General features: G+C 36.6%; 1 protein-coding gene across 1 annotated transcript in view; it reads right to left on the reverse strand.

Annotated features, from left to right (window-relative positions):
- Nucleotides 1-513: 513 nt before the first annotated feature.
- LOC135301944 (uncharacterized) overlaps nt 514-24,637 on the reverse strand; it is a 143,850-nt gene continuing 119,726 nt past the window's right edge. The window contains 5 exon segments of the mRNA XM_064422528.1: nt 514-2,989; nt 2,992-3,027; nt 3,030-7,083; nt 21,545-21,755; nt 23,121-23,442. Coding sequence (XP_064278598.1) covers nt 2,541-2,989; nt 2,992-3,027; nt 3,030-3,369 — 825 coding nt within the window. The 5' untranslated portion in view covers nt 3,370-7,083; nt 21,545-21,755; nt 23,121-23,442 and the 3' untranslated portion in view covers nt 514-2,540.

A 24,637-nucleotide genomic window follows, 5' to 3' on the forward strand; every position in this document is an offset into this window, starting at 1 on the left:
CACAGATGTTGCTAGAACCTCATTTACTTTGCACAACTTTGATAATGAGCACTGATAAGTGAAGTGAAGTGAAAAACACCCTAAAAATCTTGCTGGATTCTAGGGAATGCAGGGAAAGCAGTCAGAAAAAAAAACCCAAAAAAAAAACAGAACAAAACAAAAAAAAAACCCCAATCATAAACACCCTGTTTTATTTCTAAACTAAGCACACCTGATACAGAAATTCTTGAGAGGCAATGATGTGGTATCCACAATGCCATTTGCACAGTGTTTTTTAGGACAGGACCAGTCGTATTAAAAAATCAAAATCTACATGCTAAAATATTGATTATTCTGGAATAAGCTTTTTTTTTTACATTTTGGCAAACACTTTTATACAAAATTGGCATATCAAAATTCATATTTATGGAATGCTTGACAAATATATCCAATATATCAAGCATGAAAAAATTAGAATTACCTTAATTTTACAATGAGAACAGTTTTCACAAAGGCCTAGAAACATTTCTTAAGACTTCTAAGTGGGAGCCTTGTTTTAGGGTGAATTGTGCTTCAAAATGAGCTATATCATGATTTGTGTGGGTGGTCCTGTGGGCAACCACTCCACAGCCATACTACAAAGGAAACAAGTTTTTCTAAACTCCCTATGAAAATGTGTTCATTAATTGTCTTAGACAGTGTGATCATGTGCTGTCCTACATCTGCATATGTTATCAAATGTGTCCAAATGATTTGATTTGTCTGAACCTGCCTGCATAAATATCCTGATCACAAATTTTGTAAAGTCTTCCTTGCTGTTAATCAAAAAGTCAAATCTACAAAGACAAATATTTGTGTTGGAATTCTTTATTATTACAATTATAGGTATTTATATAAAATTAAATGTTAGTAATTTTACTTTCAATTTATTCAGGAAGAAAGGCAATTTTTCTGACAGTGAGCACACATTGGCCTGTTTGTAGATTTTAAAGTTAAATTATGAATATATTTTTGTGCATATATAATGAAGGAAAATCTTGAGTTTTATAATTGTAGATTTTCATAAAATTCATTATACCAATATGTTCTCATTGTAATTCAATATTTCAATCTATAGGACAGATCTTCTATGACTTTTTCCATGTTCTGCATGTTCCATGCCATGTTTCATACCAGTTCTGCAAGTCTGAATTCATCATGCTGTAGATAAACTGTAATCAGGTTTGCAGATGTCAAAATTCTCAAAGCATTCCACGCTACTTTGGTGGAAGGAATATTAAGGTCTTAAATAAACAAAAAATATCTCACTTCCAAATAATTCTTATTTTCATTCATTATGTATATCCATCTATATTCTGGCTCTCAATCAAAAAGGATAATGTAAATACCCTGAAGTTTAAAATTTAGTTGAAATACAGCACATTTCAATGTTCTTTTACTTATCTCTTTTCCCTTGCCTTCTCTGAAAAAAAAGCTCTTGTATGGTCTTTCTTTGCCTGCTTTGATTTGTATTACTATGATCTTTTTATATACTCTGACCTTTTTATTAAGACTTCCTTCAGACTGGATAGCCAGCATGATATATTATCACTTGTTTCATGTGATATAAACATTTGTCTTATGCCCAGCAAAAGCTGACTTGATGTGTGCACAGGCAGAATTTCCAATATGTGCCTTTAAATGCACAAGTGTTAATTTGCTCTCTCACCAGGTGAAGTAGAACATGCAGTTTAAGTAACTGTACTGGAACAGAGGTATCAGTGTTGCTGTCTTTCACTGGGATATCCAATCCTGGGGAAATTTACCCTAAAATCCCAGCTTCTTAAATCATGTGACTTTACAGAATTTATGAAAATTACAGACTTCCTATCACCCTAGAATCAAGCAAAATAAATGAATGCTGTGGGGTTTATTTCACAGTTTGAAAGATTTGGTAATCTGACTCATGACTTTGGGACTCTGGTTGGCAATATTAATAGAATCCTTCTAGCCAGCTCTTACAATAGAGTTTAAAGTGCATCAGTACAGTCAGTTTTAAAATGAATCTGTATTGAGATAGACATAGACATGAAGAACAACTGGGGCATGAGCAGACAGAAATAATAACTCTTCCAGACAAAAACAAATGAGTATAAATGAGGACTGTTGCTTAATGTTAGCTATGCCTTCAGCTTGTAGATATATTCCAGTGTTGAAATGTGTAATTGCCATTGCTGAGCTGCTATACAAATTCTAGCAGTTCTTAGACACAAACATATCCCACCTTACTGAGAATTCTAACCCATGCTGCTCAGTTAAGAGAGTGAGTTTATTATCTTCCTGTGTTTGCTAAAGGTAAGAATCTGCAGAAAGAACACATGAAAAAAATGTTGAAATCAGAACAAGCCAGACAGCCTGTTGATGCATCCATTCTGCAGACCCCTGCATAGCACAGAGTCCTGAGCCTGTTTGTTGCCCCAGGTGAAGTCAAAACTGAAGGTCAAAATCACAGAATCACAGAATTTCTAGGTTGGAAGGGACCTTTAAGATCATGGAGTCCAACCCATGTTCTAACACCTCAACTAGGTCATGGCACCAAGTGCCACATCCAGTCTTTTTTTAAACACATTCAGATATGGTGACTCCATCACCTCCCTGGGCAGGTGATTCCAGTGTTTGACCACTCTTTCTGTGAAAAACTTCCTCCTTAAGTCTAGCCTGTATCTCCCTTGGTGCAGCTTGGGACTGTGTCCTCTTGTTCTATCTGTTGTTGCCCGGAGAAAGAGACCGGCCCTCATCTCACCACAGCCACCCTTCAGGAAGTTGAAGAGAGTGATAAAGTCAGCTCTGAGTCTCCTTTTCTCCAGGCTAAACAATCCCAGCTCCCTCAGTTGTTCCTCATATGGCTTGTGTTCCAAGCCCCTCACAAGCCTCGTTGCTCTCCTTTGGACACGCTCAAGCATCTCAACGTCCCTCCTAAACTGAGGGGCCAGAGCTGGACACAGTACTCTAGGTGTGGCCTCACCAGTACAGGGGAAGAATGACCTCCCTGCTCCTGCTGGCCACACTGTTCCTGATACTGGCCAGGATGCCTGTGGCCTTCTTGGCCACCTGGGCGCACTGGTGACTCATATTCAGCCGGCTGTCAACCAGCACCCCCAGGTCCCTTTCTGCCTGGACACTGTCCAGCTTCACTGTCCCCAGCCTATAATGTTGCAGGGGGTTATTGTGGCCAAAGTGCAGGACTCGGCACTTGGACTTGTTGAACTTCATCCCATTGGATTCTGCCCATCCATCCAACCGTTCCAAGTCCTTCTGCAAAGCTCTCTGTCCCTCTAACTGATCGACACATGCTCCCAGCTTAGTGTCATCTGCAAATTTACTAATGAAAGACTCTAAACCCTCATCCATATCATCAATAAAAATATTAAACAGAACTGGCCCCAGCACAGACCCCTGAGGGACACCACTGGTGACTGGCTGCCAAATGGATGCAGCACCATTCACAACCACTCTCTGGGCCCAGCCATGCAGCCAGTTCCTAACCCAGCACAGAGTGTTCCTGTCCAAGCCAGAGGCTGCCAGCTTATCTAGGAGTATGCTGTGGAGACAGTGTCAAAGGCCTTGCTGAAGTCCAAATAAACAACATCTACAGCCTTCCCTGCATTCACTAGGCAGGTTACCTGGTCATAAAAGGTGACCAAGTTGGTTAAACATGACATACCCCTCCTAAACCCATGCTGACTGGGTCTGATACTCTGGCCATCCTGTAAATTCTGCATGATGGCACTTAATATAAACTGTTCCATTATTTTGCCAGGTACTGCGGTCAGGCTGACTGGTCTATAATTACCAGGATCCTCCATTGCACCCTTTTTGTGAATGGGTGTCACATTGGCCAGCTTCCCGTCATCCGGAACCTCACCAGTGAGCCAGGACTGTTGGTAAATGATGGAGAGTGGCTTTGTAAGCTCATCTGCCAGCTCTCTCATTACCCTGGGGTGGATCCCATCAGGTCCCATAGATTTATGAACATCCAAGCATTTCAGTAGTTCTTTGACTGTCTCCTTTTGGATAATGCGGGGACCATTCTGCTCCCTGACACCATCAACCAGCCCAGGCAGACAGGGATTTTGCTATAGGTAATTTGCTATAGAAAGGGAATGAGAGAATATCCTAAGATTTAAAACAGTAATGATACTCAGGGATGATCCCATGAAGCAGAATGTTTTCCAGATGGTGAGGAAGAGACCTAAACAGCTGAATCGTCATCTCGCATTGATTATAGAAATGATTAACTTGCAAAACTACCTGTCTCAGTGTAAACAACATGGAATAAACCCAGAATCTCATAGTTGGGTGTAGATAATTCTGTCACCATATCACCTTTATGTAAACAGTCTACATTTGTAAATCACACACGGAATCACAAAGTTGGAAGAGACCTTCAAGATCATGGAGTCCAACCCGTGCCCTGACCCCTCAATTAAAACCATGGCACCAAGTGCCACATCCAGTCTTTTTTTAAACACATCCAGGGATGGTGACTCCACCACCTTCCCAGGCAGACCATTCCAGTACTTTATAACTCTTTCCTTAAAAAATTTTTCCTAGTATTCAACCTATATTTTCCTTGATGCAGCTTGAGACTGTGTCCTCTGGTTCCATCAGTTGCTGCCTGGAGAAAGAGACCAACCCCCAGCTGACTACAGCCACCCTTCAGGGAGCTGTACAGGGATAAGGTCACCCCTGAGTCTCTTTTTCTCCAGGCTAAACAAGCCCAGCTCTCTATCCCAGCTTGTGTTCCACTCACCAGCTTTGTTTCCCTCCTCTGGATGTGCTCATATATTTCTATATATTAATTTTATATATCAAATTTTTTAAAAGTTACATGGTTGAACATCTCAGTTATAAAATGCAAGTATATAGTAAATATGTGTGTGTGTTTGTGTGTGTGTGTGTGCATGCGTGTGTGCGCATGCGTGTGTGTGCATGTGTGTGTTCAGAATGCGTCCACTTAGGAAAAAAGTGAAGAAAGCAGTACCCTATCTTGCTCTGCATCTGGCAGTTTAAATATCCAATGGGAAAAGACTATTCTCCAAGAATTATTGTTTCATATGCATTACTTGCAATATTTTAATCTTCAGTCTGAATCTAGCAAAAGATATTTTTCTCTGCTCAAAGACACATTAAAAATCAGGTTTTCTAGATAAATGATTATCATAATGTAGTAAAAGTAGTGATTTTTAATTAATAAATCAACATCGCCTCAAAGAGACTTGAATGTGGAATAGCATATCACAGGCAACCAAAAAGACCATCACAGTTGAAATCACCTTTCAAGCCACAAAGTGGAAACAAATGGGGAGCTGCTTTTGTTGTCTCTGAATAAAATTGGGGGTTAAATAAAAGAGCTTCACAGAGATATTTTGTATGATAATGTGGACATGTGTGAGAAACTCCAAGTTCTGAGTTATTAGTAATTAGTTTTTATTAAATTGCTTAAACTTCCCTAGTGAAGTTGATTCAAATTTTCTGCATTAAGCCTCTTGCTAAGTACAGTCACAATAAAATAGTCATTGAATATTCTTGAGTTAGCTTTTACCTGGTCCTCCTCCTCTGCTAGCAGGAAGCCTGTCTGGAAAAAAACTGTCAGTGAAATGGTAGGCTATAAAGAGTAACATTAGTAAATTCCATGTAAAGAAAATATTTTAACAGTGAATGACTGCCAAGAAATTCAGAAAGTGATTCTCAGCAGGTGTATTTTTAATTCCTGATTTTGCAAATATATCCAGATGTGATTAAAATAGGTCTATTTATATGAAAAATCAATCATCTAAACTTTTTTTGTGAGATAAAGAAATTTTTCTGTAAATATTTATGTATGCTTGGAAGAACCCAATCCTGCACACAATCACTAGCATGATTATGAAAAGCAGAACCTTTTTAAACAGGAGTCTAAATTTTATGCTGTGGTAGCAGTGAGACTGTGTGAAGTAAAATGTCCCTTACCCAGGAATGCATTGAAGCAGAATCTAAGCCTTACCTTTATTGTAAATGCACTCAGCAGAATGCTCACTAGGAGACCATAGCACCTACATCCCACTGGCCCAGCTGCTTCCTGAGAGTTTCTGTTTCTTTTTCCTTCTACATCTACAGACATCATGCTTGCAGTCCAAAGCCACTCTCATCTTTACTGCATGACATAGCCTCTGCTTTTATAAAACCAAGCTTGGGAGCAACCAGCTCAGAGAAGATAATCTCTCAAACCTGTCTAAACCTGTATCTTCTCTGTTCCTACTGAACTGCTGTTAAAGTACAATAATTTACAGTAGTTTGATATATACCTCAAAACCATAACTTGTGGCCAACATTGTCTCACAATTTAAGATATCAATAGATTATCCAGAATTTAGTAGAATGGATTTTTATTTCAAGTTTTGCTCCTGTGATTTTTTTGGGCTTTTTCCATTTTTGCACTGTCTATTTTATTCTGTTTGTTATTTTCACAGCATGGTGGACTGAAGCAGTCAGTGAAAATAAAACAATATTGTGCATTCATGCAGTCAGGGAAGTTTTGGTTCATACAGACCTGCTACTCTGATGGCCACCTCAAACTAAGTGTAGGCGTTATTTCTAAATACTTTAAGAAATAGTATTACAAAGAACTAAAGTGATAAAATATTGCAGCTATACCATTGCTTTTTTGTTTCTTTTTTATTGTGTTTTTATGCCAAGAAATTTCTTTCACTTTTTGCTGCTTTGGCTATTTCATGTTGTCCCTGACAGAAGATACAACGCACCTAAGATTCCAGAGGCTTTTTGCACCTGTGTTTTAAAGTCTATAAGGTTGTTGAGGTTTTGTTGCAGTCTGTTTTCGTTGTGAAACACAAATGGCTGGGAAGTTTTGAGGGGAGTTTGTGTAGAGAGGAACTGAAGTGATTCTGCTAAATGGGAGCAATATCTATATTACATGTCATGTCCACGTTGATCTTCTGTGATTCAAAGAAGCTTGCTTTCCAGCTGTTGTTGCACCCGCTGTCCCACACTGACACCTAGCTGAGTCTGATGCTTGGCTGGGGAGTTTTCCTCCTTTTCTGCCTGACGGGTTTTGGAAGGTTACACCTACCCAGAAAAGAAATAACAGAAATAAGTGCATTGTATTTATAACTAGTTTCATAAAGAAGAAAAGAAAATATCAATTTAATGCTTTTCCACATTTGGCTCTCATTCTGCCTTAGAACCAGCAAATGCCAGAATCTCTGGAAAGTAGCCTCCATCACAGCAGCCACTTCTCTGACGTCCAATAAAAAACAGAAGAGGGAAGTTGATAACTACTGTTACCCATCACTGCAGAGAGATGGCTTCTAATTCCCACTGCTCTGATAGTGAGAAATGTTGTCCTAATTTTACTCCTGACTATTTTGCTTTTTCGTTCTTAAACCAGGAATGGCTTTTATATTGCAAAGACAATTATATTGCTTATTTATAGGGAGAATAGTCTGTCATAGTTTTCGGTCAGCACTCCGCAACAGTCAAGCCTTCCAAACATGCCAGGTTTTCCATTTGATGATATCTTTCAGGAAGTAAAGCTTGTGCTGGCACCACAGATGCACACAGAATAGACTGCTCCATGTATGCAGGCCCACGTGGCTGAGTCCAGCAGCACATTGCTCTCGTGTGTGAAGCAGGTGGCTGAGAGCAGCAGTGAGCAGCTGAGAGCTTTGCTCAGAGATTACAACAGGCTGCATGCACATGGCTATGCTGTTCTGGCCGCAAGATAGCTTGTATGAAACTTGTTTGGATATCTATTTACCAAATGTTCTTGTGTTCAAAACTACCTTACATGAACAGATGCAGATACCTCTTCAGTATCCTTAAATTGTTTTTCGTTTCTTGAGTACTGCATAACTTTCCTTGCCTTTATCTCTTAAACCAAAGTGAGACAAAATGCAATTGTCCAGTTACAGGATAATTAAATTTGTCTTTTCTCTCAGGGAAAATGTGTTTCACATACTGTGAAAGCACACTGCATTTTTCTGCATTGTGAATACATTAGCTCTCCTTGATGTCAATACCTGAAACAGTACAAACAGTATCCCCATTGCCTTTCTTTTTTTTTTAGACATATTGATTAAAAAAGATTAAAAGAGACTAAATGTCTCTAGATGCTGTAATAGTATATGTATGGTCTTGTGGATATTGCAGTCTTCCAAGAAATAGCCATCATAGTAAGTTGATGGCATCACTCCAAAAAAATGGGGTTTTGTTTGGTTTTGTCTTAATGATGCATTTATCTTTAAAGGCTTTCTTTACCATTTCACTCTCTGATATTCCAAAGGCAGTATAAACTTTATCTTAACAAGAAAATACATGGATTTATATAATAAAAGAGTCCTAAATAATGAATTATATAGATTTCCTATATTCCTGAGATGTATGAGGAGAATTATTCTATACATACAATTCAAAATACTCCATCTATTTTCAGAACGAAGCTAAACATTATGACTCGCAATTCTATAATGGCTTTCAGTTAACTGCAACTGTGCCAGCACAATAAGTGATACACTGCTCTTGTTTCACATAAAGAAAACAAAGATGTAATCAAAATATCCTCATAAAAGACAAACACTGCTGTTCATTGATGCCCATTGTTAGGCTGGAAATTATTATTAGATACACTAATGTCTCAGAGATTAAATAATTGGGCGAGTATTAAACCTGGGTCATAGCTAAATTAATTTTTGGTTAGTGGTTTGCTTTGTGTTGAGGTGTTCTGAATGTAAGCCTAGACATGGATTAATTAGGACCACAGGTCCTTGGCCAAAGAAGAAAAACTTTTCCTTCCTTCTCCTTCCCCCATTAGAAAAGGAGCAATTAGTTGGCAGCCTTAAGTATCTTCACAACTGCTTATGGGCAGTTGAGAACTTCTACCCCCTTTGCTGCACAGCAGGAACAGATTAAAATCCCCATCTTTTTTGTCAGTCTATGGTCACAGATCTGCCACTTCAGCTGTCTCTGTCTCAGTTTGATCACTCACCTCCATGCTTTGCCTCTGCTATCCAAAAACAAGCATAGTGCAGAACTGCAATATTTTTTTAGTCAGTTTTCTCAAATCTTTCAACTAGGGTCATGATTTTAAAAACAACAACACATTTTTAAACAGGTGAAAAAAGTAATGTTTAAATATATATTTTATTAATTTAGGGCTAATATACATCCCATCAGTCTGAGTAGCATCTGTGTCTCCATGAATGAATGTGTAATGCCTTCAGCTGAATAAATGTTTCCATCTGCTACTAGTTCTTAACCAAGAATTATTTTCTCAACATATATTTATATGCTTTATTTTTACCATTTGCTTGATAAGGTGTTACATTCTCCGATAATATCATCTATAAAACTTAATTTTTAAACATTCCATCCTATTCCAAAATATTGAGTTTTCAAAGGTTGTTAAATTATTATCTGCTCCACTCAATTTACTTCACAGATACAGAGAAAATGAACTCGCACTAAAATGTCGAAGTAACATGTTTTGATTTTTTCATTATCATTCTGGATTGGCAGCTAACCATTATCAGGTAGAAATTAATTTTATGTTCTTTTTTATTATGTAAAACTATTGTTATTAGTCCAACTAAACTAAGAAAAGAGCTCTCTAAGAAACCACAAAACTGTAACTCAATGTGAAACAATACAAAAACAATTTTCACTTTTTTACCCAATGCTGAGAGGTGGGAATGAGAGACCTGTCATACACATGTCCCTCAGGAAACATTGCTGTTGTGGTCTAACCCCAGGCAGCAATTAAGCACCACACAACCATTTGGTCACTGTCTCCTCCAACCCCTCCCTGAGGAGGAGAATCAGAAAAATACAGTAAATCTTGTGGGTTAAAAATAGTTTAATAATTGAAACAAAATAAAATACAACAACAACAACAATAATAATAATAATAAATATTCATTGTAATGAAGAGGAGGAAGAGAAGAATAAAGCACAAAAGAAGCAATGGATGATTGCACAGTCCAACTGCTCACCATGCCCAGCCTGTCTTTGAGCAGCAATCAACCCTCCCTGCCTATTCCTCCCATTTTATATTCTGAGATTGATTTTCTGTGGTATGGAATAACCCTTCTGCCAATTCTGTCTTGTTCATGCACCTTCATGCCTTCTTGTGCACATTCTCACTGGCAGAGCATGGGAAATGAAAAAAATCCTTACTTAGGGTAAGCACTACTGAGAAACAATTAAAACATCAATTTTTATCAAAGTTATTCTCATACTAAATATAAAACACAGAACTGTACTGGTTACTAAAATGAAAAATAACTCTAAAATAACTCTGGGTGAGACCAGAACAATTGCCCTGAAGGTTTTTGCCAAGTCTTTCCCATGCCCAACTTTGCATGACGCCATGGAGTTTTGTGCCTTCCTGGGCAAGTTAATATGCAGGATGAGTACTGCACATGCAGGTAGGCAGCTCCAAGAGATGGGACCAAGAATTCATCCTACTGATTGTTAGGTCATGGTGTCAGAGGAAGGGGATTGTTTGGGCTGAGATTACACCCAGGCAGACAAGTGTTTCAAATCCATCTCTAATCTAAACTCAGGGTTGTTGGATAAAAGTGAGGAGGGAGATGAAAAAAATCAGTTTTGTTCTATAACCTCCTCCCTGACATTTTCACAGCATGTCTATGGAAATGACCTCCAGGGGTGCCTCCTGTAAGAACCTGAGGACAAAAATCTGTAGAGCACTTTTGTAGTCTGAGTTTTCCCTGATTCAGGACTATATAAGAAAAAAACATTATAAGTTGATATATCAAATTAACTCTGGGCACCTTATCAGTGTTCAGTCTTTCCTGAGACCAGATCCAAAGGTGAGAGCAGCAGCTCTGATTTGTCCAATTTGACTGAACTTGGTCAGTTACCTAGAAGATGAAAAATGCTTAATGTACATTGGATGCTCCATGGACATTGGAGCCTGCAATTAATAAGACCATTGGTGAACAATCACTTTTCCCATTCAACTCAGAGTATCAGATAAAATTAAAAACAAAGCTAGGTTATGGTCCTAAAAACCCAGAGGCCAAATGACAGTACGTGGCTAACTTCCCACCAAGACAATTTGTTATGGAAAGAATGTGGCTGCAGTCATAATGCCCTTTTGGAAACAGTTCTTGTAAAAAAATCCTGTTGAACTGTTTTAAGTACACTGTAACAACACTAAACAGCTAAGCCATGACAGCAGATGTGCTGGTAATTAAGCAATATATCATGTAATTTCTTAGGGCTGTGCCTTGTTTTTTTTTTTTTTTTTTTTTTTTTGTTGTTGTTGTTGTTTTTGTTGTTTTTTTTTTAATTAGTTTAGTCTGTGAGACTAACTGACTCCATTTTCAGTGTGGGGTTATGTTAGAGTTAGCTGTATGAATCTTTTGAGATTTTATATATACACATAGATATATAGGAGTTTTTGTCAAAATCACCTCTGTGTCATATGAGTTTTATTTTTTCCATTTGAGTTACAGCATTATATCATCTGACTTAACTAAAGTAACTCTGTTCAAAAGGCATTTGGTCTTGATCTGAAGATATGTAAAAATTGTAATTGTCTTGGTATTTTGATTCAGTAGAAAAATTGTTCTCTCTGTTAAGAAATAGTGCTTTGCTACTAATTTAAACATGTCTTGATTCAATTTCAACACAGCACTTGTTCTTATACATCAGTCCACCATACTGGAAATTTCTTTAGCATTATGTAGTTTCTTTTGATTTATTAATTATGCATGACAGCTAAAAGAGTAATTTATTTTATAAACATTTATATACACATATATGTATATACCTGAATAAGTGCCTGTGTTTCTCAATATTACCTTATTAAATATAAATACAATTTCTCACATAGAATGCATAGAGTGTTTTAATGTTGGTCTAAGCACTATTGTGTTGCAGAGATATTGTGCCCTTCCCTCTATATATCCTACAGAATAATTTTAGCACATTTTGCTGACTAATAGAGAATCCTAACCTAGAGCCCAAAGAGTCATAGAATTATAGAATGCATTGAAAGGAACCTTAAAGATCAGCTAGTTCCAACCCCCTTGCCATGGTCAGGGATGCCATTCACTACACCAGGTTGTTCAGAGCCCCATCCAGCCTAGCCTTGAACATTCCCGGGGTGGGACATCCCCAGCTTCTCCAGGCAACCTGCTCCAGTGCCTCACCAACCTTATCATAAAGACTTTCTTCCTAATATCCAATCTAAATCTACTCTCCTTCAGTTTAAAGCCATTCCCCTACCACAACATGCCCTTGGAAACCATTTCTCTCCAGCCCTTGTTGGTTCTTTTTATCTACTGGAAGATGTTCTAAGGTGTCCCTGGAGTCTTCTCTTCTCCAGGCTGAACAACCCCAACTCTCTGAGTCTGTCTTCATAGGGGAGGTGCTCCAACCCTCTGATCATCTTTATGGACCTTCACTCTAATGGGTTTAAAAGCCAGGAAAGCTTATGTTATTTTTTTCATATTAATTGATATTTTTAAAGTGTGTTTTGCAGGAATGACTTGTCAACCATAAAGAAAGTAACTAAATCATAGATTTTTTTCTTTCTCATTTATCCCTTAAGCCTTCCTTCTTACCTGTGTACTTTATTGTCTGTGATTTCATGTTTGATTCAATTTCATTAATAAAGATGTTGAATTCAATTCACAGGACAAAGTCAGTCTCAGAAGTACCTACAAGGAAGCATTCATATAAAGCCGATACACCACTGACTATTTCTCTCTGCCAGTTGTTCATTCGTTTATGCCTTACCGTGATTGTATGATGTACTCTTTTAAACAGAATGTCACACTACCGGCATACAAAATCTGCCACTTCTCAACTATGTTTATTAGCCACTTTTATTGAAAAAAATGTATCCATCAAAGAATGAAAGCAATTTTCTTTGATAATATCTCTTCTCTTTAAAATTCTGTTTATGAGCATTATTAAAATGTTTGTTGAGCAGTCACATATAAAATAAAAAGTCCTGTCAATTTTTCTATCATCTCTCTGTGGATTGATGAAAAAACAGATATAGCCTGTGGTAGCTCTGAAATCATCCCAATGACATTTATCAACTCTGCTGTAATTTCAGTGAATTTACAGTCTTTGGAACTGCCAAGTACTTTAGGTAATTAAAAATTACCAGTGAGTTTACTATTTCTTCAGACAACTCTTTGGGCTTCAAGTACAAGTTACCTGAACTTGGGACATTCGGAGTAGATACCACTTCACTTTCCTGATGATTACTTAAGGTTAAGAAATTCCATCATTATATGGTAGGAATATATCATCTTTCTTTTCCAAGTTTAGAAATACATATCCATACATGCAATGGATTTAAAAACAACTGTCTCTTGATGGCTAGCCTTGCATTTTTTCTCCAGAGTATTTATTTCCCTTAATAGACTGTCTAGACCTCTTTCCATTGAATTTTTAAGTATAGTACTAGATTTTGTTAGTATTTTGTGCTTTTAGTGATTAGAAGAATGTCTACTGAAAATCATCCTCTATGATTTTCAAAGATAGTAAAATAAATAAATTATTTAATTAATTTTAATTAAGCCTCTCAAAGGACTCCAACTTCCTTCCTTCTCACACAATGATTTTGTGACTGAGAATTGCAAACTACCTGCAATTTATTTTTTCAGTTTTACAGTTAACTTTGCAGTATAAACAGAAGACAAGTAGATAATAAAAAGAGCAAAGATAGAGGAACTGCCAAGCAGGTCTGCCTCTGGAGGAGCACAGAGGGATGGAGGAGCAGGCTCAGTGACCCCTTCCCTCTGGGAGCTAAACCTCTGCTTCTTGGTCACTGAGTGTGGTGGGACCCTGGCACTTTGATGTGTTGCTGACACCCGAGTCTTTAAGGAGCTAGCCTGGAATAGAAAAAGAGCAGTTTTCTTTCTCACACAGTGAAACTTTTGTAGAAACTTACTCCACTTAAATACATTCTCTTGACAGTAAAACATCTTGGTCTTCCTTGCATATACAAACCAAATGTGAGGGTGTAAACCTCTCTGTGTTCCTTAGTGGTTAGATTAGGTCCTACAGAAAGACTAAAATAATTTCACCTGAGCTTTTTTATCTCTTCTGCAAGTCCATTTTATTTCTGTCTATTATGAACTGTAATTTTAACTTTAGTTTATATGGTTCCTCAACCAAACAATTGAATTTTACAGTACTTCAGGAATCTGACAACTGAAATGCAAGTTGAAATTTCAACATGCAAGCTGAAATTTAACAAAATTCTATGATGTAAAAAGGAATATGATTTTTATTCTAATTATTCACCTTAAATGATTCTTTACTCAAAAATATTATCAAAAACATAAGAAAAAGCCAACTTTAAAATTAAATTACTTTTCTGAGACAAAATAGAATACTGCATGCCTTATTTCTGAGTAGTATGATAGGAAAATGGAAAGATGAGATTTATTTTCTTCACCTTTAATGAGACGAGTAATAGTAGGACACATGGTGAAATGTGAATAATATTTTCCCGGAGGCCACTTCCTTCTGATAAATTATGTTCTATTTTCCTTTAGCCCACATTGAGTTACTTTTATGTGGAAAATTCAAAGAACTGACAGAAGGGCTTAAGTTACAGCTCAACAAATCACAGTGGTTTAAGAAAACTAACCTTTAAGCACCATTTATTCTGGTGCTAAAGAGTTGATTTAATAATTTAAAAATCAAAACATAATATTTTAAAAAGCATAAGTGAAAACATTAAAAATATTTTTACTTGTACATTCACTTTCATCAACGTCATGATTATCAGCTCCTAGGGAAAAACAAAACTAAAAGTATGGAAATAATGGGTCAGTAAAATTAAAATGACGTCTTGGTTTATAGGCTAACAGGTAAAAAAAAAAAGTTAATGAAACTACCACAGCTATGTTATGCAACAGCCAAAAATTTAATTTTTGAGAATTTTTACAGAAATACATTCTTCAAAGGGTCTCAATTGCCTTGCCATATTAAATTTGCTATCATTAACACTTATATCATCTTAACCCAACCTCAGTATAATTTCTGTATGGTATCTATTTTTTCTTCCTTCCACAGACAATGCAGATTCCAAAACTGATTTGTCCCTCGTCCTGTGAATAGTTAGCACTACAATAAGAAATTGCATCAGCAGAGGAAAAGGAATGATGGTATTTCCATCTGAACACAAACCTAGTCTTCTGTATTTCATCACTTTCCTGCATAAAGTCATGTAACGTACTGAACTTGGGTGCTCTTTCCATGTGTGAGACAAGAGCCTCAGACTTTGCTGGTGGGCCTGGGACCTGCTTTTGTGTAAAACTTGCAGAAATTACCATCAGTGTTTTCAGACAGAAAGTTGCTCTCTGGAAAATTTCTAAGCAGTTCCATGGCTGAATGAGCTTCAGCTGCTTCTCACACAATCCAGTGGTTCCAGCTTTCATTTCAAGCGTCCAAGATAGAAATTTAACAAAATAAAATGTTCCTTTCCTTGACAACTGCCGTGCTTTGACAGTCAGGCCCAGAGAATAGGAATAAAGAAGTTTACATAAGATGAACACTGACAGTCTGTTTTATTCACCATTTTTTTTCTTCTTTTTTACTCCCAGCTCTCAAGAGAAGAAGTTCACAAATGGTAAAAAAACCTACAATTCCCATTAGACCAATGGTTCGGTGAGTTTCATGGTGTTCATGTCACTGCTACTGTACAGACCGTAGACAGCAAGGGCTGAAATTCAGCTTTTGTTGTTGTCTATCTAAATCTGCTTGAATACTTGAACTGTGTAAAGAAAATATTAATTTTTATTAAATAGAAGTAGATATCCCTTTGCAATTTTTCCCCCATAATAAACATTAGAAAATTTAAGGAACAAAAAAGGCAATTCTTCAAGCAAGCCACAATGAACACATTGGAAATGGGAAATCAGAAATAAATATTGTAGGGCTCTCAGTGATGCTGATGCACCCTGTACTCCCTACAGCCACCACCAGCATGTAAAGATGCCTATTTACACCTTGGATATGGAAAATAAGCAGGCAGCTCTCAGGCAATAGACAGCCACTTAGCTTGAGATCATCTTTTAGGTAAACCCTCCTTCCTGCATGCTGACACCTCATAAGGCATGTAGGCAATGCTTTCCTAAATACGCCTGATTTTTTTCATATGTGTAGTAAATAACAGATTTTGTTACTTTTCAAGATACTTCTAAACAAATGTGTAGTTATAATCTCTATCCTTGCCTATCCTAAGTGAATTTTCCACACAATATTTTTAATAACCATCAGAAAAGGATATATTTTTCAGTTACAGATGATCCCACCCTTCGTCCCTTCCTTCTCCCCACCCCATTTGATGGATCCACAGAAAAAACATTTCCTTCAAAGACTGCAGTCTTACTTGTCCTTTCCTACAAACTGTAAACTTTTACTAATATTATAGCAATGATAATGATAAATATGAAAAATAAATATGTAAAATAAGTATACTTTTCATACTCCATTCTTGGCTTTATAAATTTTGCAGGTCAGCTATCAGTTTCAGCTGTGTCAGTGCTATCCATTAGCAAACACCTGAAGTCCGAGTCAGAACTGAACTCCTGAACACATGATGTTGATTATTAAGCATGTATATTTGGCCATATTATTTTAAGTATAATCTTGTTGGTTTTGTTTGGTTTTTTTCATTTAAAATCAATTGCTGGATTAAATTATTTTCACTTTAAATCTTTTTCAAAGAGGAAGAGCCCTAACAGAATTAAGCCATAGGCTTCAAAAGATCACTGCTCAATTTTAATTCAGTACAGAGACCCTAAAAATAAGTAATTAGTTTTTTAGGCCAACAGAATTTTTTTTTTTTCCATTGCTTTTTGGTAGCCTTCAGTAACTAGAAAAGGAAAGTTCACAGAGTAGCCTTAAAATCCTATGGCCAAATAAGAATCACTAAGAAAAATACAGTGAGGAAAATATCTGCTCTCTTTTCCTTCCTTTCCTGTGTGACTGATTACAGTTTTAATCTCGCTGCCTGACTGCTGTGTAGGTTTCAAATAGCTCTTACAGGGCTGTTGCTGCAATCCAGATCTCTATATGTGCTGTTGCTATGCTTATCTAATAGAAGGACCAACTTTCTTACACTCCTCCTGCTGTTTCCATTTACACTATGATAGGTTAAATACATCTGAACTTACCTTGGACCAGACCTACACTGACTTGAAAATTGTATAAAGCTGCAGGAGATAACTATTTGTTGCAATTTGTAGTATTTCACTTACTTGCAAGGACTTCTTTGTTTAGTAGCATGGGATGTCCCCTGCAAAATCTGACCAAGAAAACTAATTTATGGTATGCTATGAATGGTGCCAAATTCAGAGTATGAACAGTGATTTTCTAAATTGGACTAGGTTCCCAAGGGCAACCTAAATTTAATTTTCTTTTTTTGTTGTTGTTGGTTTCATTGTTTGTTCGCTTTGCTATGTTGGCTCCAAAGTTCAATGCTACATCTACATACCCACTTCTAGAAGATGCTGAGGAAGGCTTTGGTATAACTTCCCTTCAGGGATCAATTCACCTTGGGAATATACTCTCTGGAAAAGGGAAAGCTCACACATTTCAGGTGCTGTGTTATATTACTTACTGGAATGCAGGGATATTACACAAGAAATAAATTAGAAGAGCAAGGATGAATAACTACACAGGACTTTTTCCTACCTAATTATAGATATGTGCTAAAATACTTGAGCTTAAATTCACATTTCTTATGTTTGTTTGGATCAATTTTATTTCATAGTTCTCATTCCTTACCTTTTTGGTACAGAATATAATTTTTTTTTGATTTCTTCTCATAATTGGATAGAAATTGTGACATTTCTTCAGAAGCACCACTGGAATGGTAAGTAATTTATAAATGTACACAGAAGATGCTCAGTCAGCCAGGGTGCACAACAGTGTGACTACCATTTGAAGGTTTTTTTGGTACTGGAATCCATTTTTTCAAATTGTTTCATTAGGAGAAAGGAGTCTTTGGCATCAAAGTACTGTCAACATGTCATAAAAACTTCTGAATTTTAGCTAAGTCTATATAAAACTTTTTTTTATTGACAAAGTAATATGCATCTGAAACTTCCTAGCTGCTAAAAGTGATTTGTCAGTCAGACCCCCATGTCCTGTTGTTTTCCATTATGTGCTGTCACAATTGCTGTTTTGTTGAGAGAAGTTTAAGTTTCTCTAGGCCTTGCAATGTGTTCTATTACTTCTTTCTAACTTTCATTATCTATTAAGAGCCACTGTTGTAAAAAGGCAAGCATGTAGAAATTATTAGCAAATAGGAATCTCACAGCATATGATGCCAATTTAATAATGGCTATGAAATATATTAGAGCTCATTTGGGAGCTGTCAGAAACAGCTTCACCAGCCTCAAAATAATCCTTAGCAGCCTCTACATTTTTCTTACAGAGATATTATTTTGCAACTCAACAAGGATTCAATGTATCAATTATTTTGTAACTCAACAAGGATTCAATATATTAAGATATATTGCCTTAATTAGGCAGCCTATTAAAAAGTAATGGCAGGATAATTTCATACAATGATGATTTTACCTGGGGGACTGATTATTACTTGATTACATGATGCTGTTGTCTATTGGTTGTGTAACTTTACAGCTGATAGTGAAAACAAATAGCCAATGAATAATTATCTCCCATGAATCGGTGGCAGCACAGGGACAATGTGGCCCAGCATTATTAGCAGCTGTGATGGATGGACAGACACATACTTGACTTTCTCAGCACTCACAACACTTCTTCTTCCCTTGCACTGATTACCTCCACTCCATCCTTTCCTCTGCCATACTGGATGAGTAATTAACAAACATCCAGCCTTTCAAAACTTTATCTATTATGAAATTTACACAACGAGAGGACAGTTACAGTTCCAGTGGTAGCCAGCACACTTTTGTTTTAGCTTTGGAAGGAAGTGTAGAAACTAGGAAGGTGGGACAGAATAGTAGCAACCTCCAGATGCAGGGAGTCAGTCTGCAGCAGCCACCGGGAACTGTAAGGAAGAGAAACATCTCTTTTTGGAATGTTCATGCTAATGAAAATGGCATTGTCCAGCTTTGCTGTTTCAACACATTGTCTTCATTTTCTTGGGATCTGATCTTCAAATCAAGATTTTTTTCAATATTTCAAGTGATGATAAATCATATTGAGCCATTTTCAGAAGTAATCAGAGGGTTACTTCACAGTAACCCTTCAAAAGCTGATTTTAATACATAACCTAAGGAGGGGTAAAAGGTAAAGTGGAATTTTACATGGTGGATGGTAATCTTTCCTCATTTCCTCAAAGAGGTTTTTTCATTCAGATGTTTGAGAAAATGAAACTGTATGAAGAGTTTAAAACTTCATTTTAAACTATGCTAATTAAACTATTAAACTGATGAAAGCATATAATTACATATTTAATAGCTCAAAAATGTTTATTTTTTAAAAACCATTGCAATGAAGATTGTTCTAAGTTGTATAGGGTAGGTTGTGCCTGATTAATTCTATGGATTGCACTGGGTAAGGCTTGATTTGACTTGCTGAACTCAGTATTGTAAAAAACTTTCACTGCATGTTTGATGACATGGAGTGCCATTTTACTAGCTTGTGTTGATTGCCCTCTAGACTTCAGAAAAACCTTTCAGTGTAGATATGGTTTCCTTATGGGAGATACTGAAAAATCAGAATTGCATGCATTTCAGTGGAAACTCTAATCTTTGCCTTCAGAACAGTCCACTGTTAATAACAATGGACTCTGCTGGTTTGGTTTTCTTTCTACTTTTGAAAGTAACAGCAAAACTGCAGTACCAAACTCCTCCATATCCCAGAAGCTGCAATGGAAGAGGCATCTACTGTCTAAATTTGCCTTTTGTTTTCTGTTTCCATCCTGCTGCCCTTGTATGTGCAGAGATGTTCTATGGTTGGTTTAGCTATTCCTTGTGAAAATAAACTTGGAATCGATGAATAACAGTGAGAAATTAAAACACTGTTACATGGCATGTTACATGGCAAATAGCTACTTCCAGAGCATAAATTCTCTGATTCTTTAGGCAATCATCATGGATTGAGATTAATTGCCCTCTCTATTATCTTACTTCTCTTAATAGGATGGGACAGGAAAGCACAATGACTAAATTAAACTTAAATATATAATTTTGGCTCCTTAAGTTAGGGTACATATACTGAACTCTTTCATCCAACATATTCCTATAATACACCCACACCAGGCTCTTTCTTCTTACTATATGTACCCTGTATCTTTTTCCATTCTCATTGCAATGCTCATGTCTCTTGGTATAATCTTTTATTTGTGTTTCGGTTTGCACTAACTCAGATAGTATTTTACCTTTAGTGAAAACCCAACACTGTTGCGTGCTCTGATTAGGATTTTGACTTGCTGGCTCTGGAAACAAGACAAGCTGAAAATGTATGTATTTTAATATTGTGGCCCCATTTTATTCATGTGCTTTGAAATAAATCTAGGACATAGGACATTCTATCTTAGAAAAACTATAAGCCATTTCAAATCACCCTTTAGTGAAAAACTTATCACTGAAGAACTATCTGACTAAGAAGCACTGTCAAGAATTCTGTGGACAAGACAACTTCATTATATAATAATTTGTGTGAAAGAATAATACCTTTTTTGTAGCTGATGTGCAAAATTTTTCCCTGACAGATGGCATGCACATTCAGTCTATAATTACATGGTCACTTAGATGCAACACAAGTTTCTGATCCCACCTGTTCCCTCTTTATGCCTTTTGCCTGTCAGTGTAATTTCCTTTGTAGTAGGTTTTCTGCTGGCTAAGGAAGGAGCTGTATCTAGATTAAAATTAACTCTAAAAAACACATTTTCTTTTGAGATGGATCAATACACCAGCTTATTTTTCAGAGGTCTAAGCTGGCTAAAAGAGGACAGAACAATGAGTGTTGGGAGCAAGGCCAGAGTGACATTTCCAGGCTGTTTCCCAGCTGTTTGTCCCTGGGCCTATACTATGCCTGGAGTTATTTCTCCCAGATTCAGGACTTGATTGTTTCTCTTGTTGAACTTCATAAAATTCCTGACTACCCAATTCTCCAACTTGTCTAGGTCCCTCTGAATGACAGCACACCCATCTGGTGCAGCAATCTCTCTTTCCAGTTTTGTATCATCTGCAAACTGCCGGAGGGTCCCACCATCCACATAGTTAATGAACAGGTTTTAATACTGGTCTCCACAGCAGCCTCTAGCATACCCCACTAGTGCCTTGTCTGCAGGTGGACTTAGTGCTGCTGATCAGTTCTGTTTGGGACCAGCTGCTCAGCTGTGTCCAATCCCCCTCACTGTCCATTTATCTCACCCACATCAACATCTAAAAGAGAAGTTTAAGCCTGCCATCTACACATGGTACAACTGGATACCTGGCAATTCCCTTCAGTCTACTTAGAGCTTATTAATATTATTAATACATTTAAATTGTTTAAAAAACTTAAAAATTATTTTAATGTTTTAAAAATTTACCTCCAAGTGAGACCATGCCTAGCTGGTAGTGTAGATTCAAGAAGCAGCACTTTTTTAATGGTACTTGTCTTTCACTGCAGTGCACATGGCATCTGATTCATTTCCTGTTGGTGACACAGAAGAGATCACTTCTGACTGAGAGAGATCAAGGCTGGTCTTTGGTGCTGCACTGTCTGCAAATATTTATCCACATCCACAGGCTCCACTGTTTCTGGAGACCAAGTATAATATTAAAGCAAAGAAATACAAACAATCCTTGTCTTGTATTATCCCTTGCCAATCTATCTTAGGGCAGAAAAAGTATTTTTAGAAGAACATATCAAACATATCAATATAATTCTTGAACATTTTTATTTTCTTTTTCCCTTTTAGAGAATGCAGACTGCATTAGAAACAGCAAGAGATTTTATAAGCTTCAGCTTTGCTCATGGTAGAAAAATACAAAATGTTGACAGAAGGAATGTGGCTCTTTTTGTCAAAGCTGTTCCTGCTTACTGGATTTATAAATGACTGAATCCAGATGGATTTTTATCTTAGCTTTCACCCTGATGCTATTTCACTTGGATATCATAAAAGTAACCGTAAGCTAAAGAGACTTCTATGGTTAGCAGAGGAGAAAGTTGTGTTTTACTGTATTGACTAAAATATATATATTATTGTCTGAACTGTATACATCAGTGAGTCCTGTTCTGATGTTTCAGAAATAACATAGCTGCCAACAACAGTAACAAGATTTGTCCTTGGCTGCAATGTGATTTTTTTTTCCTTTCTCCAAATAGCTCTCCTCAAAGTAGCACAGACAACTTATTTTCTAATTTAATGAAATAAAGTTTTGTATATAATATTATAGAATAGCAACAGTCTGTATTTAATATTAGAGAAAATAAAAGTATGACTGTCCTGAAATTAATTTTCTTAATTTTTAGTCTAAAGTTCCAGGAAAAATGTTGACCTGGAGGATCTTCTCCAGCACAGCTCTCCATGGCAAGAAATCTCACCAGCTAACCAACAACAATCACTTTTTGAAGTGAAAACATTTGGACAATTCATCAGGGAAGACTAAACAAAAAAGCATGCTAAGAGAAAACCTAACCTGGGTAAGATACAAACAAATGAGCCCTTTGTTTCACAAGAATCCCTGAATCAGTATTTGCAGAAGAATAATTAGCCGTTATTTTCCTGTAGTTGTTGGCATGAAAAAAATTTTCTCTAGAAGGAGGAGATAGACAAGTGACAGTAAATGTTGTTCATAGATATTTTTTATGTGTTAATTGAGCTATATGTGGACTGAATTAGTCATGCTTGCATAACCACTAAGTGATCATTAGGCACATAATCCCATTATCTCCACTACACATTATACTTTGTTTCATTGGAATCTGGTTGCATGTTTACAACTTAAATGTAAGCACTTTAATTTCAATTCCATTATCCTTATTTTAAGATGAAAGATGTGTGGTGACTTTCACTTGAAATATTATGGTCTCAGCTCTGTATATTTTATCAGTCACAGATCCTAGAAAAAATCACAGAATCCTTTAGGTTGGAGGAGACCTCTTTAGTCATTGAGTTTTACCTTTGACTGATCACCCCTTGTCAATTACACCACAGCACTGTGTCACATCCAGCTGTTTCTTGAACACCTTGTGGCACCCTGGTCCATCACCTCTCTGAGCAGTCCATTCCAATGGTTTTCTTGCAGGAGCACAGACACACTTTGGCATTTAATAAGCAATGCCGTATTTGATTAAACGGTACAATTTTGTTTGGCACCATCAGAACGAGGCATGCCAAAAACTGTACCCCGAAGACAGACGACCAGAGGCAGTTGACATTCCAGCTTCCTAGTACATGTCCATAGGCTCCCAAAAAAGTTTAAAGCAGGAAAGGGAAATTCTCTAGAAACAAAAGAAATTAAACAATTTTCTAAGTGAGTTTTCATTTGTAAAAATAGCTTAATTTATTCTTTTATGCTTTTAGATGTCATTGTTCTTGTGCGGATTATACTGATGTTCACAAATGCCATTCAGATTAATAACTATTAGCACAAAAAATAGTCATGGGATGTTGATATTATTTATTATGAATTAAAATAGAAATTAAATTGGTTATTTCATATTTTCTCCCCTGGTGCACATCATACCAAACAGCATTGGTTTCTCAAACAGTTTTTCTATTTAGTTGTGAAAAATCTATGGAGAAAGAAACCTATACCTTTTTTTTAATTTTTTTTTTTTTCGAAAAGGCCTGTCACAAACTGTCTAGCACTTCTAGTAAGTACAGCTGATGCTTCTATAGTTTGATAAACCTTTAATCATATTTATGCAGCATATTCATGTCATCAGTGATACCCTCATTATGTCATCTCTGCAATGAATTATTTATGCATTTTAAAATTACACAAAAAATAACTTGGCATGTGAAAATTAAAATACTCCAAAATCTTTAGATCTGAGGCAATGAAATATATAGTACTAACTGTTCTGGCATTAAAAATTGTATGAGGACATGGGACATCCAAGATCAGCATGCAGAGACAATGTATAAAGTACTTGGTCATTTATAAAGTACCTTTCTTTTGTGTGCAACCATGGGCCTTTCATTCATCTCTCCCTCCTCTTTCCAAAAATAACTTGAGATGTAAAAGCACACTCACGCCCCTAAAATTATCAGAGATATTTACAATGCTGGAGATGCTTTTCACTCCCTGTACAGGAATTCCTGGTAACATAGCCAGGCTTTCGAGCTTCTCTGTTTCCTAGTGAGGATGCACTTTTTGTGTGGGTATGGCTATTGATTTATATGAATACTAATTGGATATCCACCAATCACATTCATGACAGCCTAAAGTCAAGAAGTATGCCCTCCCAGGAACAAATCTAAAAATTGGCAAAAGCTAACCTTCTTCCTATCACATCAAATTAATAAGTATTTGTATAAAAGTTTGAAATTAAGTTATTTAAAAATAATCACAATTAATGCCATAGAAAATGTCTTTACATACTGCTTAGACCTGTAAGAGTTTGCAAATTATGTAAGGCACTTCATCCAAATTTTAAACCAGAGGTCTTAGAGCACAAAATTTTCTAACAT

This window comes from Passer domesticus, chromosome 5, assembly GCF_036417665.1.
Source record: "Passer domesticus isolate bPasDom1 chromosome 5, bPasDom1.hap1, whole genome shotgun sequence".
Taxonomy (NCBI): domain Eukaryota; kingdom Metazoa; phylum Chordata; class Aves; order Passeriformes; family Passeridae; genus Passer; species Passer domesticus.